Source organism: Heterodontus francisci, chromosome 5 (genome assembly GCF_036365525.1).
Source record: "Heterodontus francisci isolate sHetFra1 chromosome 5, sHetFra1.hap1, whole genome shotgun sequence".
NCBI classification, from domain to species: Eukaryota; Metazoa; Chordata; class Chondrichthyes; order Heterodontiformes; family Heterodontidae; genus Heterodontus; species Heterodontus francisci.
In genome coordinates this window covers 6,681,152-6,699,088 of record NC_090375.1, presented here as the reverse complement: position 1 = coordinate 6,699,088, position 17,937 = coordinate 6,681,152, and the positions used below count along the sequence as shown (strand labels likewise).

At 54.1% G+C, this 17,937-nt stretch overlaps 1 protein-coding gene across 4 annotated transcripts in view; it reads left to right on the top strand.

Annotated features, from left to right (window-relative positions):
* Positions 1 to 17,937, top strand: part of atg9b (autophagy related 9B) — a 175,859-nt gene that overhangs the window by 74,264 nt on the left and 83,658 nt on the right. For all 4 annotated transcript variants that reach the window (XM_068031055.1, XM_068031056.1, XM_068031054.1 and 1 more), the window contains exons 6-8: positions 5,713 to 5,854; positions 6,396 to 7,144; positions 14,857 to 15,010. In XM_068031055.1, coding sequence (XP_067887156.1) covers positions 5,713 to 5,854; positions 6,396 to 7,144; positions 14,857 to 15,010 — 1,045 coding nt within the window. The remainder of the gene's footprint in view (positions 1 to 5,712; positions 5,855 to 6,395; positions 7,145 to 14,856; positions 15,011 to 17,937) is intronic.

The following is a 17,937-nucleotide window of genomic DNA, read 5'->3' as shown; positions in this document are numbered from 1 at the left end:
ATCCACAACCCTCTGGGTAGAGAATTCCAAAGATTCACAACCCTTTAAGTGAAGTAATTTCTTCTCATCTCTGTCCTAAATAATTGGCCCCTTATCCTGAGACTGTGCCCCCTTGTGTTAGATTCCCAACCAGTGGAAATAATCAACCCTATCCAGCCCTTTTAGAATCTGTTATGTTTCAATGAGATCACCTCTCATTCTTCTGAACTCGAGAATATAGGCCCAATTTACATAGCCTCTCATCACAGGACAACTCCCCGACATCCCAGGGACCAATCTAGTGAACCTTCACTGCACTGCCTCCTATGCAAGTATATCCTTTCTTAAATGTGGAGACCAAAACTGCGCACAGTATTCCAGATGTGGTCTCACCAAAACCCTGTACAATTGTAGCAATACTTCCTTATTCCTGTATTTCAATCCCCTTGCAATAAAGGCCAACATGTCATTTGCCTTCCTAATTGCCTGCTGACCCTGCATGTGAACTTTCTGCGTTCCTTGTACAAGCACACCCAAGTCTCTTTGAACATCGACACAAATTTCACACCTTTTAAAAAAATATTTTGCTTTTCTTCGGACCAAAGTGCACAACTTCACACTTCCCTACATTATACTCCATCTGCCATCTTGTTGCCCAGTCACTTACCCTGTCTATATTTCTTTGCAGCCTCTCGATGTCCTCCTCGCAGTTTACCTTTCCACCTATCTTTGTATCATCAGCAAACTCTGTCTCTTCATCTAAGTCATTAATATAAATTATAAATAGCTGAGGCCCCAGCACCGATCTTTGCGGCACCCCACTATTTACTGCCTGCCAACTTGAAAATGCCCCGTTTATTCCCGCTCGTTGCTTCCTGTCTCTTAACCAATCATCTATCCATGCTAATATATTACCCCCCAGTTTCATCAGAACTGGTAAATGTTAGAAGTGTTAGAAGGCTTTGAGCAAGTGAAAAGAGGGAGGGAGGAAGAACAACAAAAGGGAAGGTGTGTGATAGGGCAGAGGGCAGGAGAGATTAAATGACAGAGATGTCACGGGGCAAAAGGGAATGCTAATCATTGTACTAAAAGACAAAACATTAGTCCAGAGAGCCAACAAAATCGGAACTCAGTGATGCCATTGATTCTCTAGCCAGTGGAAAAGCCCTTGGAAAGGACGGCATTACCCCTGAAATAATCAAGAGTGCCAAGCCTGCTATACTCTCAGCATTTCATGAACTGCTTTGTCTGTGCTGGGATGAGGGAGCAGTACCACAGGACATGCACAATGCCAATCTCATCACCCTCTATAAGAACAAAGGTGACTGCAACAACTACCGTGCAATCTCCCTGCTCAGCATAGTGGGGAAAGTCTTCACTCGAGTCGTTTTAAACAGACTCCAGAAGCTGGCTGTGCGTGTCTACCCTGAGGCACAGTGTGGATCTCGAGCAGAGAGATTGACCATTGACATGCTGTTCTCCCTTCGCCAGCTACAGGAGGAATGCCACGAACAACAGATGCCTCTCTACATTGCTTTCATAGATCTCACCAAAGCCTTTGACCTCGTCAGCAGACGTGGTCTCTTCAGATTACTAGAAAAGATCAGATGCCCACCAAAGCAAACGCGACATGAAGTCCTGTGACATTGATCACAAGTCGTGGGAGTCAGTTGCCAGTGATCGCCAGAGCTGGCGGGCAGCCATAAAGGAGGGGCTAAAGTGTGGCGAGTCAAAGAGACTTAGTAGTTGGCAGGAAAAAAGACAGAAGTGCAAGGAGAGAACCAACTGTGAAACAGCCCCGACATATCCTCTTTCTCTCTTTGGGCACTCTCTCTGTCTATCCATCTCCCTCTGTCTATTTCTCTCTGTGTCTCTCTCTCTCTTTTCCATCTCTCTATCTCCCCACCTCTCTTGTTCCCGTCACTCTCTCCCCACCTCTCTCTCTCTCTCGCTCTCTCTCTCTTCCCCCCACTCCCTCCCACCCTCCCGGCGCTCGGTCGCTCTCCCTCCCTCCCGTCGCTCACTCTCCCTCCTGCTCTCCCTCCTCCCCTTTGCGCTCTCCTCCCACCCCCCCCCCACCCAGGTGCTCTCCTTCCCCCCCCCCTCGCGCTCTCCTTCCCCCCCCCCCTCGCGCTCTCCTTTCCCCCTCCCCCCTTGGTGCCCCCCCGCTCTCCCTCCCCCCCCCCCCCCCCCGCACCCGTCGCGCCCTCTCACCCTTGCTCGCTCTCTGGTGCTCTCTCTCTCGCATCGTCTCTCTCTCTTGCTCTCTCACGCCCTTTCATGCTCTCTCACGCCCTCTCTTGCTCTCTCACGCCCTCTCTTGCTCTCTCACGCCCTCTCTTGCTCTCTCACGCCCTCTCTTGCTCTCTCACGCCCTCTCTTGCTCTCTCACGCCCTCTCTTGCTCTCTCACGCCCTCTCTCGCTCTCTCACGCCCTCTCTCGCTCTCACGCCCTCTCTCGCCCTCTCTCGCCCTCTCTCGCTCCCTCTCTCGCTCCCTCTCTCGCGCCCTCTCTCGCGCCCTCTCTCGCGCCCTCTCTCGCGCCCTCTCTCGCTCCCTCTCTCGCGCCCTCTCTCGCGCCCTCTCTCGCGCCCTCTCTCGCGCCCTCTCTCGCGCTCCCTCTCTCGCGCTCCCTCTCTCGCGCTCCCTCTCTCGCGCTCCCTCTCTCGCGCTCCCTCTCTCTCGCGCTCCCTCTCTCTCGCGCTCCCTCTCTCTCGCGCTCCCTCTCTCTCGCGCTCCCTCTCTCTCGCGCTCCCTCTCTCTCGCGCTCCCTCTCTCTCGCGCTCCCTCTCTCTCGCGCTCCCTCTCTCTCGCGCTCCCTCTCTCTCGCGCTCCCTCTCTCTCGCGCTCCCTCTCTCTCGCGCTCCCTCTCTCTCGCGCTCCCTCTCTCTCGCGCTCCCTCTCTCTCGCGCTCCCTCTCTCTCGCGCTCCCTCTCTCTCGCGCCCCCTCTCTCGCGCCCCCTCTCTCGCGCCCCCTCTCTCGCGCTCCCTCTCTCGCTCTCCCTCTCTCGCTCTCCCTCTCTCCCTCTCCCTCTCGCCCTCTCTCTCTCGCCCTCTCTCTCTCGCCCTCTCTCTCTCGCCCTCTCTCTCGCGCCCTCTCTCTCTCGCGCCCTCTCTCTCTCGCGCCCTCTCTCTCTCGCGCCCTCTCTCTCTCGCGCCCTCTCTCTCTCGCGCCCTCTCTCTCTCACGCCCCCTCTCTCTCACGCCCCCTCTCTCGCTCTCTCACGCCCCCTCTCTCGCTCTCTCACGCCCCCTCTCTCGCTCTCTCACGCCCCCTCTCTCGCTCTCTCACGCCCCCTCTCTCGCTCTCTCACGCCCCCTCTCTCGCTCTCGCCCTCGCTCGTTCTCTCACGCCCCACCCAGCATCCCTCGTTCATTCTGATTCTTTCTCCTCTCCATTGCCCACCCCCACCAGGGGTGTTGACTCCATGCGTTTGTTCCCATGGGGATTTCTGGTGCTCGCCAGGTGACCATTCTTCATGTATGAGCTAGATCAGCAAGTGGCAGGCTATCCGACTGCAGGAGATAGCACACCAGATGTCCACAATCCTGTACTTTCCAGCACGGGGTCCCTGGATAGTGGCCTGCATCCCCCCCCCCACCTTCCCCTCCCACACCCTCCCCTGGGGAAGGGGTTCTCTGTCTGATGATCTGATGTCACTCTGGTGTTCTGGAGGTGTATGAATTTGAGAAGCTGTTTGGGAACTGCTTGGTGCAGGGGAGGGCAGTCACAAGAGATTTGAAAGCTGTGATGATCATATACTTAGATGTTTACTGAACTATTTTGCTATGTTGTAACCTAATAAGTTGGGTCAGTGGCAGGTCATAGGACAATCTGTGTGTTTACAGCATCATGTTGGCTAATAGCTGCTCTGCATACATGCACTTCATAACCCCATCTCTCTGACAGCACCTGACTCACTGCTGCCCACCATCTCTCTGACAGCACCTGACTCACTGCTGCCCACCATCTCTGCTGGCTCCTGGATGGGACACAGGCTCCGCTGAGCCAATTTTCTTCCATTAACTCTCCCCTAGTGTTTTTTTGCACTCAGTTCAATGCCACCCTCCTGCTCACTCCACATACCCTTTCATATTCCAGCTCACCTCACTCCTCAAGCAGAATTAATATGAAACCCAGCCGAATAAGTATCATAACTCCTTATTCTGTGAGGACAGTGCTATCGAGAGTAAAGTGATAATATACTCCTGATTCCTGTACTGTGCACAGGGCGAGTGTACTCCTTGTCTGCTGTTACTGTGAATTGATTTACAAGAATCTAAGTATCCGGGAGTCAGTGTGAGATGTAGGCTCGATGTCAGTTTAATAATAGCCTTTAAATGAAAAGTATTGATTTCATGTTCTGCTGCTGTGCCAGGACATGCCGATTCAGCTTTTTGTTTTTGTTTTTCCTCCCCATCTGCTGAATGTTCCTGTGCCATCTCCTGGATGTGCTGACGTTTTGGGGCACAGTTTCTGTACAGACTCTCTGCCTGTGCAAGGAATGGTTTATACTGAAGAGGATCCAAGCACCGATAGTTGTTCTACCGAACATTGCAAAGTCCTGTTTTTCATAACAGCACAGTTCCCGATGGCTGCAATGTTGAAACATCATAACGTCGGGCACAGGAAGATCACGACAACTATCTCTGTGTTAACAGCACATCCTGTGGGGTGATAGCTGCTCCGGGAATTTCCTCTTCCCTTCCTTTGCCTCACTCACTGCTGCATTACAGGCTGTCCTGTCTCCTGGTTACAACGCTCCATCCCTCCCCTCCACCACCCCATCCCCCCCCCGCCCACCATGACTGCCAATTCTCCCTGCTGCCATCCTCCCACCTTCCTGTCCATACTGCCCCTTCCCCTCCATGACCACTTCCCACTCCCTCCCCCTCTGTATTTCCTCCCTTCTGCCCTCCTCCCCCAAGGCCACATTTAGAGCTGATCCCTAGTTGCCCTAAGAAGGTGATGATGGTGAGCCTACTCCTTGATGCTTGGCGGGGAGAGAATGGGCTGTGATATCCAGGTTGACTACTTGCCATATTTTTAGTTTTAGTTTAGTTTTATTTTTATTTTTGAGTGATTGATTGACATCATGCACCCACAGAAAAAGAATAGTTTGTTTTCCCCGCAAGAGGGCAGTATGTACGGATGCGATGGGATGAATGGCCTCCTGTGCTCCAAACGTTCTGTGATTCTATGTGGAAAGGGTAACAGTGACTCACACATTTTAATATCCGTATATTAAAAATCATTTTGTCAGCTTGTTGCATTATAAATTCCTACGTCCACGTTTAGAATGGAAACAGGCTATGTAAGCTTGTCACTCTCGAACTTTACCTGTCAGCCAGTAGAGGTCCTACAGCCCCACCAGTACCAAGAGACAGTAATTACAGTGTGACCAGTTTACATTGATAGTTCCCATTATAGAGAAAGAACATGAATTTACTTAGAATCTTTTATGACCTCAGGAAATGCCAAAGCACTTTACAGCCAATGAAGTAATTGTAAATTATAGTGACTGCTGTTATGTAGAGAAATTATGGATGTGGGAATTTTTGATGGAATTATAATCTAATGTACGCTGTGTACTCATTGTGGCTTTGGTCCATTCCTGAACACTACTTGAGTTATCATTCCCAAATATAAAGGTCTCTGAAATCAGTAAGATGCATGGATTCCCTCCTGATCCTGATTTTGTGTTAATGCTTTTCTTCTTCCATCTATCCTAGGATTCAGAAGAATGGTTGGATTATCTTCCTCCTGACCATGGCTGCAGTGTTCTGGGTATATCGGCTGGTTAAAGTCATCTGCAATCTGCTGAGTTACTGGGAAATCAGAATGTTCTACATCAAAGCACTGAAGATCCCCACGGTACAACCCACAACTCACTGCTCAATTAGCAGGAAGCTACTCGGAATGCTTTGAAACACAGTGTTCAGGTGTATCCATTTGTCAGTCTCCCCTCCAACACTCAATATTCTGTTCCATTAGTTTGTTATTCTCCACTTGTACGCATTGAGTGTTTTGGTGACTGTCCTAGTTGTCCTGAGAAGTTGCTTAGCAGTTTGGTGCAACTGAGTGTCCTGTTAGACTACGTCAGAGGGCTGTTAAGAGTCAGTTGGTTTGGTATGGGACTGGGGTCGCATAAAGGCCCAAACCCGGTAAGGATGCAGCTTTCCTTCCCGAAGGGACCTCAGTGAGCCAGCTGGGTTTTTATGACAATCCAGCAGCTTCATGGTGCTTTTTACTGCTACCAGATTTTTATGTCCAATTTTTTTTCAAGCTGCCCATGGTGGGATTTGTTTTTGTGTTCTCCAGACTTCTGGGTTACTAGCCTGGCAGCATAATCACTGTCAGACCGTGAATGTCATTTCAGGCGTTAACAATCTGTGGCCGTTCCTGCCCTTTCTAGGTCGAGCTGTGCAATTACAGCTGGCAGGAGGTACAAGCTCGCCTGATCCTGCTTCAGCGGGAGCAGCAGATGTGCATCCACAGGAAGGAGCTGACTGAACTCGACATCTACCACCGCATCCTCCGCTTCAAGAACTACATTGTGGCCATGGTGAACAAATCGCTGCTGCCGGTCCGCCTCAGCCTCCCGCTGATGGGCGATGTCATCTTCTTCTCCCAGGGGCTGAAATACAATTTCGAGATGATCTTCTTCTGGGGCCCTGGATCCCTCTTCCAGAACAAGTGGAACCTTCACCCCAAGTACAAGCGTTCCGGGAGCCGCTTGGAGTTGGCACGGCAGCTCAGCCGGACAGTGCTGCTGATCGGAATTGCCAACCTCCTGCTGTGCCCTTTCATCCTGGTCTGGCAGATCCTCTATGCCTTCTTCAGTTACACTGAGGTCATCAAGAGGGAGCCGGGAAGCCTGGGGGCCCGCCGCTGGTCCCTGTTCGGGCGCCTGTACCTCCGGCACTTCAATGAGCTGGACCACGAGCTGCAGGCCCGGCTCAGCCGAGGCTACAAGCCGGCCACCAAGTACATGAACTCCTTCACCTCGCCGCTGCTCACGGTCTTCGCCCAAAACCTGGCCTTTTTCTCAGGCTCCATCCTGGCAGTCCTGATCACCCTCACTGTCTACGATGAGGACGTGCTGACGGTGCAGCACATCCTGACTGCCATCACTGTGCTTGGAATCGTCGTGACGGTGTGCAGGTAAGACTCGGGAAGGCAATTGACAGTTAATCCTTGTAGCAGCGTGAAAACCAGGCTAGGACGAGGCCACAGTATCTGAGCCCATAGGGAGCTCTGAGGGGGACTTGGAACTAGAACCTGTAGACTGTCATTCTATGGTGCAGCCACAGATTTTGCTCTACACAGTCCCTTCAAACACTCTCAGGACAGGTACAGCTTGGGGTTAGAACAAAGAACAAAGAAAATTACAGCACAGGAACAGGCCCTTCGGCCCTCCAAGCCTGCACCGATCCAGATCCTCTATCTAAACATGACGCCTATTTTCTAAGGGTCTGTATCTCTTTGCTTCCTGCCCATTCATGTATCTGTCTAGATACATCTTAAAAGACGCTATTGTGCCCGCGTCTACCACCTCCGCTGGCAACGCGTTCCAGGCACCCACCACCCTCTGCGTAAAGAACTTTCCACGCATATCCCCCCTAAACTTTTCCCCTCTCACTTTGAACTCGTGACCCCTAGTAATTGAATCCCCCACTGTGGGGAAAAAGCTTCTTGCTATCCAACCTGTCTATACCTCTCATGATACAGAGTAAAGCTCCCTCTACACTGTCCCCCATCAAACACTCCCAGGACAGGTACAGCACTGGGATTGGCTGCTTTCTGATTTGGCAGCCTGAGTGCATGAACGAGGTGCAGCTGACTGTAGCTGTGTGCAGAGGTTGGAGGCTGCAGGCTGTGTGACTGCTGCAAGAGGGAGACTCAAACTGAAACAAAAGTTTTTTCCAAATTTCAACAAAGGAAGGAAGGCAGAGAACTGGAAGAACTGGAAGCTCTTTTTGTGAGTTTGCTTGGTACTGAAAGTCTTTTTCATTGATTGTTGGGGGTGGGGAAAGAAGAGACCTGAAGACCTTGGGTGGGGCTGTATTGTTCAATAGGGAGCTCCTGTGTTTAACATCTTTGGATAGGGAGCTCCCTCCCCACCCCAACTATTAAGCCTGGGACAGCTGGAGCTGCCCAGGTGAAGAGACTTATTATCTGAACATCGAAGGAGGCGTGTGCCTGGGCAGCTTACAACTGACCCAGGTGAAGACATCACCCCACCCTCCCAACTGGAAGACCAGCTACAAGACTTGTGCAATACTAACAAAGACTGATTCCTCTTGGCCTTCCTCTCCCTCAGCCTCTTCCCCTGTGCTACATCCTTTAAGTGTTACATTTTTGATTTATTGGATTTGCTCTTTTCTTTTTTTTTTGCTCTCAACAAAGTGCTTGTAACTCTTCCGCCCCATGACTTCTCAGTCCTCTGCGGTGGCGGGGCCCTCCTATGCTGCAGCAGCTGCGACAGCTGCTCCTGTGGCCCCGTCACCATTTAAAATCTTAACATCAAAGCATGGGGTGAAGAGTTACACCCATCCTAATATGACTATTGAGGCTTGTGTTAAGGCAATGGCCGTGGTTGTCGGCCCCTCGGCCATTGTTGCAGCCTCAAAGATGTATGGGAAGGCTGTGTTCTTCCTGAAGACCGAGCGGGCTGTGTCCCTCGCCCTAAGTACGGGGCTCACAGTGGGTGGGATTTTCCTGCCAGTGGACCCTCTGGGGGCCACTGCACATCGGGTAACCTTGTCGAACATCCCACCCTTCATTCCTGATGAGCTCCTCCTCCCCCACCTACACCATCTGGGGGAGGTGAGGTCAGGGATCACCCCAGTCCCGCTCGGTCTTCGGGAGCACAGCCTCCGACATGTCTACTCCTTCCGCCGCCAGCTATTCATGCAGCTGGCGCGGAAGGAGGTCTTGGAGGGCCACTTCAGTATAGAGTTTCAGGGGACGGCCTACCGCGTCTTCTGGACCTCGGATGGAGCGCGGTGCCACGTCTGCAAGGGGGTGGGGCATGTTCGTAAGAATTGCCCCAACCTCCCGGCCGCCAGCTCCACCTCGGCGGCCCAGAGTGGTTCCATAGCACCTCATCCCACTCCCCCCACACATCCAATAGACACCGCTCAGTCGGTTCCGGAGGCTATGGTTTTCACAGCCTCCGGCGGGGAGGGGAGCGTCCGTCCGAGTGGAAGGAAGACGCGGGGAAAAAAGAAACATCATGAGGCGCGTCCCCTGGACACTTTGACACAACCCGAGCCTGAGCTCAGCCCAAAGCCCATTCCCATGGAATCCACCTGTCCCAGGGCTGGGCTGAGGCCAAGGGTGACTAAAAAGGGAAAAAAGGGTGCGGAGGCGGAGGCCTCTGATGATATGCAGGTCTCTGAGTCTCCACGCCCTGTGTGAAAAAGAGGAGAAGGCACCCCTCCAAAGAAATAACACAGGGCCCTGAGGTGCAGGGCCCACCTGTTGGAGGGGAGCTGTCTCCTGTTTCGGGTCCTCAGGTTCCCCCGATCGCCACCACCAAGGCTACAAAGTCCGGGCAGGAGCTCCCTATTCCTCAGGATGGAGGGGAGGGGAAGGCCCCGGTACATGAGGCCCCTCCTGAAGGAGTAAGTGGGGCCCTGCTTGTGATGGGGGAGTCTGGGGACGCCGCCCATTCCGCCACTGCTACTGGGTCTGGTGCCCTAAATGAAGGGGAGGGCGAGGCCCCAGAGGGTCGGGCCTCCCAGCCGGAGTCCACCACCAACCAGGAGACACCCGACCCAGTTATAACTGAGAATGCTGCCCCATCTGCTGGGCCTGTGGGTGCTGGCGGAGCGGGAGATGGCCTCCTCTCGCCGCCTCCAGTCTCGGCTCCGGCTGGTTTCCCGGAGTCCGGAACTTCTGTCTCCCCTGGACCACTCATTGGCCTGGGGACGGAGGTGGAGGGGGGTCCTGAACCGCTGGTGCCTATAGGCTCCAGTTTCACAATAGAACCCAGAGAGGACTCCTCCGCCATCGATCCTGGGGGTGGGATCGTGACGGAGGCGGGACCAGCTGGCGCGGCCGGGACGTCCGCCCCACAGTGTGTGGTGGATGTGTCGGCCGCTGGCGGTGACGACCCGGAGGAGGATGGGGATTCGGTGCGGGGCACGGAGGATGATCTTGATTCCATCGCCAGTGAGGTGGTGGAGTCCCTCATGCCTCCCACCGAATCTCCTCTCATCCCCACGGCGGAACTCCGGGATTTCCTCGCGGCTTGCAGAGGTTGCCGCAATAAAGTTCAGCTGGCCCTCGACCGTTGGTCGAATCTGGCGCTGATCATACAGTCCGTCCGTGCCGCCCTTAAGATAGCGGGCAAGCGCGCGGACGTGAAACTGGTTGAGAGGCGCCGTTTTAATGTGTTCCTCAATGGGTTGCTGGGGGAGTGGAGGGCCAGGTGCACTTCCACTCCCTCCTCACAGTGAGGTGTTGGTGACGGGTTTTAAGTACTTTTGACATGAAGATAACCATAGCCAGCCTCAACATCAACGGCAGCAGAGGGGCTCACCGCAGATTTCACAATCTCTCAGTCCTTAGGGAAGGGAGATACGCGGTGAGCTTTCTGCAGGAAACCCACACCGTTCCGGGAGACGAAGCCACCTGGCTCCTGGAGTGGCAGGGTGGGATCTACATGAGTCACCTCACCCCTATTTCTAGTGGGGTGGCTATCTTGTTGGCCCCGACTTTTCAGCCGGAGATCTTGGGGGTCAAGGAGCTAGTGCCGGGCCGCTTGCTCCACCTCGCCGTTCGCCTGGGTAGCGTGCCGCTCCACTTTGTGAACGTGTACGCACCCAGGCCCGGCGCGTTGCAAGCGCGCTTCTTTGAAGAAGTGTCCGCTCTCTTGAGCTCCATCGATAGCGGCGAGTGCATCATCCTCGGGGGGGATTTTAACTGCACCCTCGAGGTGGGGGATCGCTCCGGTCCCCAGCGCGGCCAAGCGTCGGTGGAGAAGTTGAGGGGACTGATCAGCTCCCTTAACTTGGTGGACGTCTGGCAGAATCTCCATCCCGACTCCAGCGCCTTCACGTGGAGGTCTGGAGGAGGGGGGTCGCGAATCGACCGCCTCTACATTTCGCAGGCGTACGTCTCCCGCGTTTCGGCGGCCTCCATGCGGCTGGTGCCGTGCTCGGACCACCGCCTAGTGTGGGCGGACTTCACTCCGCTCCGCACGCGGGCGGGGTCCGCGTACTGGCACTTTAACAACCGGCTGCTGGAGGACGTGCGATTTCGGGACTCGTTCTGTCGATTCTGGGCCGACTGGAGAAGGAAGCAGGGGGGCTTCCCCTCCTTGAGGCTATGGTGGGATGTGGGCAAGACTCACATCCGCGTCTTCTGTCAGGAGTACGCGAAGGGGTCGACCAAGAGACGGGAAGCCGAGATCGGGCGCCTTGAGAGGGAGGTGCTCGACTTGGAGTCCCGCCTCGGTCATGCCGTCGCGGACCCGGCCCTGTGGCAGGCGTACAAAGAGAAGAAGGGCGCGCTGAGGGACCTGCAGCTCATAGGGTCCCGAGGCGCGTACGTGAGGTCGCGGATCCAGATCCTCGAAGATTTAGACCGCGCCTCACCCTTCTTCTACTCGCTGGAAAAATGGCGGGGGGTCCGTAAGCAGCTCGTCGAGCTGCTGGCCGACGACGGATCCTCCATCACGGATCCGGAGGGAATGGGCCTCCTGGTCCGGACTTATTACAGTGCGTTGTTCTCTCCGGATCCGTCCAGCGAGGATGCGCGCAGAGTTTTGTGGGAGGACCTGCCACAGGTCATCCCGGAGGGCGCCGAAGGATTGGAGGCTCCGCTCACGTTGGCGGAGCTGACCGGCGCCCTCCACCAGCTCTCGAGGGGCAAATCCCCAGGGCTGGATGGGTTGACCGTGGAGTTCCTCAGGGCGTTCTGGGACGTCCTGGGGGACGATTACGCGCGGGTCCTGGGGGAAAGCCTGGCGACCGGGGAGATGCCCCTCTCGTGGCGCAGGGCGGTCATCGTCCTGCTGCCGAAGAGGGGCGATCTCCGCCTGCTTAAAAACTGGCGTCCGGTCTCCCTCCTCAGCACGGATTATAAGATCTTTGCCCGGGCTATGTCTACCCGCCTGTGCTCCGTGCTGGCCCACATGATCCACCCCGACCAGTCCTACACAGTCCCGGGCCGGTCCATCCAGGACAACATCCACCTGGTCCGGGACCTGATCCATCTTTCCCAGAGGACTGGTCAGTCGGTCGCCTTTCTCTCCCTTGATCAGGAGAAGGCGTTCGACAGGGTGGATCACGATTACCTTTTCGAGACTCTGCGCGCTTTCGGACTCGGGCCGCATTTTGTGGCCCGGGTCCGACTTTTATACGCCGCCGCAGAGTGTCTAGTCAAAGTTAACGGGTCCTTGACGGCGCCCCTTCGCTTTGGGAGAGGAGTGCGTCAGGGGTGCCCCATGTCCGGCCAATTGTATACCATCTGCGTGGAGCCCTTCCTGTGCCTGCTTCGCAGGAGGTTGACGGGATTGGCTCTGCGCGAGCCGGCCATGCAGGTCGTCCTCTCGGCTTACGCCGACGACGTGCTCCTCGCAATCACAGATCCCGTTGACTTGCGGAGGATGCGCGACTGCCAGCAGACCTTATCTGCCGCGTCCTCCGCGAGGATCAATTGGGAGAAATGTTCCGGACTCCTGGTTGGTCAGTGGCGGGTGGACTCCCTGCCGGAGGAGATGACACCTTTTGCGTGGAGCACCACGCACCTCCTCTATCTGGGAGTCCACCTTAGCCCCGCTGAGGAAGCCTGGCCGGCAAACTGGCAGGAGTTGGAGGCGAAAGTCACCGCTCGGCTGGGGCGCTGGACAGGACTGCTCCGAGTGCTTTCCTACAGGGGCCGAGCGTTGGTCATAAACCAACTGGTGGCCTCCATGCTGTGGTACCGGTTGGTCACTTTGGCCCCGCCCCCTGTGTTTGCCACCAAGATCCAGAAGAAACTCGTCGATTTCTTCTGGGGCAAGAGGAAACACTGGGTCTCTGCCGCGGTCCTGAGTCTCCCGATCGAGGAGGGCGGTCAGTCGCTGGTGTGCGTCCGCACCCAGGCTGCGACTCTCCGCCTTCGGACCCTGCAGAGATACCTGTACGTCGAGCGTCCTCCCAGATGGTGTGCGCTGGCGACGTATTTTTTCCGCCAGTGTCACTGCCTTCAAGACGACACGCAGCTCCCGGTGGAGTCCGTTAGCCGCGCCTCTCTGAGGGAGTTGCCTGTCTTTTACCGGGATCTTTTCCGAGTCTGGAACATGGTCGCCTCCAGTCAGGGCGCTCCCCCGCCGGCGGAGGAGAGCGCCTCGGCTGTCCGGGCGGCCGACTCCGGGGACGGTCCGGCGGGCGGAGGAGTAGCCGAAACCCCCGGGACGCCCCTCACTGCGGGTGGCGAGGGGGCCCGGGAGTGCGGAGCGATCCCGGCCGAGCTGACCCCCGCTGGGCCGGAACTGCTCATCGGACCCAGGCCCCGAAACCCTCCTCGGGAGCCGGTCCCGCACAACCCGAGCCGCCTCTCGGAAATGCCCTCCGTGCCATTCCAATCGGCGCGGAGGGGTTTCCTGTACGGGCTGCTCCTGCACACTCTCCACTTCCTCGCCCTCGTCAGCCGGCCGGACACGCCCTGGCGGTCCGCGTTGCCATCTGGCGGCGAGGGGAAACCCCGATGGAGGTCTCTCTACGTGGGAGTCTTCCCCCTTTACATCGGGGACCTGGGGTGGAGGGTGCTGCACAGAGCAGTCCCATGCAATAGGCTTTTAAGTAGGTTCACGGACTCCCAGGCCACCTGTACTTTCTGCGGCCTGGACGAGTCCGTGTTCCACATTTATACGGAGTGTGCGAGGTTGCAGCCCCTATTTGAGTATCTGAAGGGGCTGCTCCTCAAGTTCTGGCTGCACTTCAGTCCCACGCTCCTGATCTTTGGGCACCCGGTGCGGAGGGGCTTGGGCCGGGAGGAGGATCTCCTCGTCGGTCTGCTCCTGGGCCTGGCCAAGGTGGCAATTCACAGGTCCAGGTTGCGGGCCGTCGGGGGGTCCGTCCTCCCCGATTGCCTGCCCCTCTTCCGCGGTTACGTTCGCGCCCGGGTGTCCCTGGAAAAGGAGCATGCGGTGTCCGCCGGTACGCTTGAGGCCTTCCGCGACCGGTGGGCACCGCAGGGACTGGAGTGCATCGTCGACGCCGAGAATGGCATTTTAATTTGAGTTTTTGTTTGTTTATCTGTTTTTAATAAAGTTATTTTAAAAATATAAGTGTGTATATAAAGGGGGCCTGAGGAATAAAGGCCCCCTCGACATATAAAAAAAAAGAAAAAAAAAAAACGGGGTTAGATACAGAGTAAAGCTCCCATAAATTCTCCAACAATGCATGTCCGCTGAAATCTCGGAGTTCGCTATTTCATCATGTGGCATCTCCGAGTGATTTTCCTGCTTATAGTTTATGTTTATAGTCAATAGCAATTGGATTGAAATAGCCAAACACACTTCACATGGAGTCCTGCAGCCGTCCGTCTGGGCCGCAGACTAATGTCTCCTTTGTGCTCGGTTAGCGCAGTTTAGCTGAAACCCTGTGGAGTGCTCCCAGTAACACTTTGTCCTCTCCTGTCATGATAAATAGGGGCTGATATACAACGGGAAAAAAAAGAGTTAGATACAGAGTAAAGCTCCCTCTGCACTGTTCCATTATTTTGAATTGGAAGTGATCTCTCCAGCCACAGCCCACGTTTTAAATGACAGAATGTTGAGTTGCATGATTGTGTTATCACAGTTCCAGCAGGCAGGTTTCCTGTTTCTGTATGGACTGGATCCTGTAGTGATCTGACTCTTGATGTGTTTTTGTTGCCAGGTCTTTTATTCCAGACGAATACATGGTGTGGTGCCCGGAACAGTTGCTGCAGTGTGTCCTGGCCCACATCCACTACATGCCTGACCACTGGAAAGGAAATGCCAATAAATCGGAGACAAGGGACGAGATGGCCCAGCTCTTCCAGTACAAAGCGGTACAGTAAATGTTGGAATGCATCATAAGGGGTGGGCGTGGAAGTGTGAGGTGGTCCAACACCGAACTGGGATATCCTGCCCAGGACCTGTATTTACATAACACCTGTCTCAGGATGTCCTAAAGCATTGTGTCCTAGGCCCAACCATCTTCAGCTGCTTCATCAACGACCTTCCTTCAATCATAAGGTCAGAAGTGGGGATATTCGCTGATGATTGTACAATGTTCAGCACCATTCGTGACTCCTCAGATACTGAAGCAGTCCATGCAGAAATGCAGCAAGACCTGGACAATATCCAGGCTTGGGCTGATAAGTGGCAAGTAACATTCACGCCACACAAGTACCAGGCAATGACCATCTCCAACAAGAGAGAATCTAACCATCTCCCCATGACATTCAACGGCATTACCATCGCTGAATCCCCCACTATCAACATCCTAGGGGCTACCATTGACCAGAAACTGAACTGGAGTAGCCATATAAATACCGTGGCGACAAGAGCAGGTCAGAGGCGCGGAATCCTGAGGCGAGTAACTCACCTCCTGACTCCCCAAAGCCTGTCCACCATCTACAAGGCACAAGTCAGGGGTGTGATGGAATACTCTCCACTTGCCTGGATGGGTGCAGCTCCAAAAACACTCAAGAAGCTCGACACCATCCAGGACAAAGCAGCCCGCTTGATTGGCACCCCATCTACAAACATTCACTCCCTCCACCACCGACGCACAGTGGCAGCAGTGTGTGCCATCTACAAGATGCACTGCAGCAATGCACCAAGGCTCCTTAAACAGCACCTTCCAAACCCGCGACCTCTACCAACTAGAAGGACAAGGGCAGCAAATACATGGGAACACCACCACCTGCAAATTCCCCTCCAAGTCACACACCATCCTGACTTGGAACTATATCGCCGTTCCTTCACTGTCGCTGGGTCAAAACCTTGGAACTCCCTAACAGCACTGTGGGTGTACCTGCCCCAAATGGACTGCAGCGGTTCACGAAGGCAGCTCACCACCACCTTCTCAAGGGCAATTAAGGATGGGTAATAAATACTGGCCTGGCCAGCGACGCCCACATCCCTGAATGAATAAAAAAAAAATTTCACAGCCAATGAGGTACATTCTGAAGTGAAGTAATGTAAAGTGTGCCAGCTAAATTGTGTACAGCAAAGTGATACTGATCAGATGATCTGTTTTAGGTGTTGACTGAGGGATAAATATGGGCCAGGACCCTGGGAACAACTCTACTGAACTTTATTGTTCACTTGAGAGGGTAGACGGAGCCTTGGTTTAATGTCTCCTCTGACAGTGCTCTAATTTTGTGCTCAAGTCTCCATAGTGGGTTTTGAACCCACAACCTTCTGGCCCAGAGGCGAGAGTGCTACCCATGGAGCTAGAGGTGACAAGTTGAGGTCTGGAAACTTGGCTGTTGCCTGTTCAAGCCTCATCTGGAGCATTTTGTACAGAGGACTCTTTAACAAGTGAGCCCAGAACAAAACTTCAGATAGAGTTATGGTAGCCTCATGGTTCTGGTTTTGGGCTAGGAATCCACGGGATGTCAGTTCATATCCCTTCAGAGCAAGTTATCAAATTGAACTTGATAAATAATTTATTCTCGGGGTGTGGGTGTCACTGGCAAGGCTGGCATTTATTGCCCATTCTCTAGTTGCTCTGAGGGTGGGCCGCCTTCTGATAATTTGTCAGCTGGTACTGTAAGAAATGACCGTGGAAACTGCTGGATTACCCCAACTGGTTCATTTCAGGGAAGGGACCCTACCCAGTCTGGGGCCTACACATGACTCCAGTCCTACATTGTGTGGTTGACTCTTAATACCCTCTAAAGCTGTAGCAAGCCACTACCTGTGGGGTTTGGGACCTTCTTCACCCAGTTTCTGAGAACAAATTGATCAGAAATAGCGCAGGGCGAGAGCACAGTGGGTTGGGTTGTGAGGGACTAGTTTAAGGCACGTGGAGGTTTGGACTTGGAACACTAGGTTCACTTAACAAACAGCAGGATGCTGTAAAGTAAGAAAGACTTCCTTTTATATCGCACCATTCACAACCTCGAAACGTCCCATAGAACCATAGAAAATGTACAGCACAGAAGGAGGCCATTCAGCCTGTCAGGTCTGCAGCAGCTGAAAAAACTATCCACCCAAACTAATCCAACCTTCCAGCACCTGGTCCATAGCCGTGCAGGTTACAGCACCTCAGGTACACAACCACGTACCTTTTAAAAGAGTTGAGGGTCTTTGCCGCCATCACCATTCCTGGCAGTGAATTCCAGACACCCACCACCCTCTGGGTGAAAACGTTTCTCCTCATGTCCCCTCTAATCCTTCTACCAATCAGCTTAAATCTGTGCCCCCTGATAACTGACCTCCCGCTAGGGGAAACAGGTCCTTCCTGTCCACTCTATCTAGGCCCCTCATAATTTTGTATACCTCAATCAAATCGCCCCTCAGCCTCCTCTGTTCTAAGGAAAACAACCCTCGCCAATCCAATCTTTCCTCATAGCTGCAACGTTCAAGCCCTGGCAACATTCTTGTAAATCTGTACTCTCTCCAGAGCAATTATGTCCTTCCTGCAATGTGGAGACCAGAACTGTACGCAACACTCCAGCTGTGGCCGAACCAGCATTTATACAGTTCCAGCATCACATCCCTGCTTTTGTATTCTATACCTCGGCCAATAAAGGAAAACATTCCATATGCCTTCACCACCACTCTATCTACCTTTTCCTGCCACCTTCAGGGACCTGTGAACATGCACTCCAAGGTCTCTCACTTCTTCTGCCCCTCTCAATATCCTCCTGTTTATTGGGTATTCCCTTGCTTTGTTTGCCCTTCCCAAATGCATCACCTCACACTTCTCTGGATTGAATTCTGCCCACTCAACCAAACCATTGATATCTTTCTTGGGTCCACA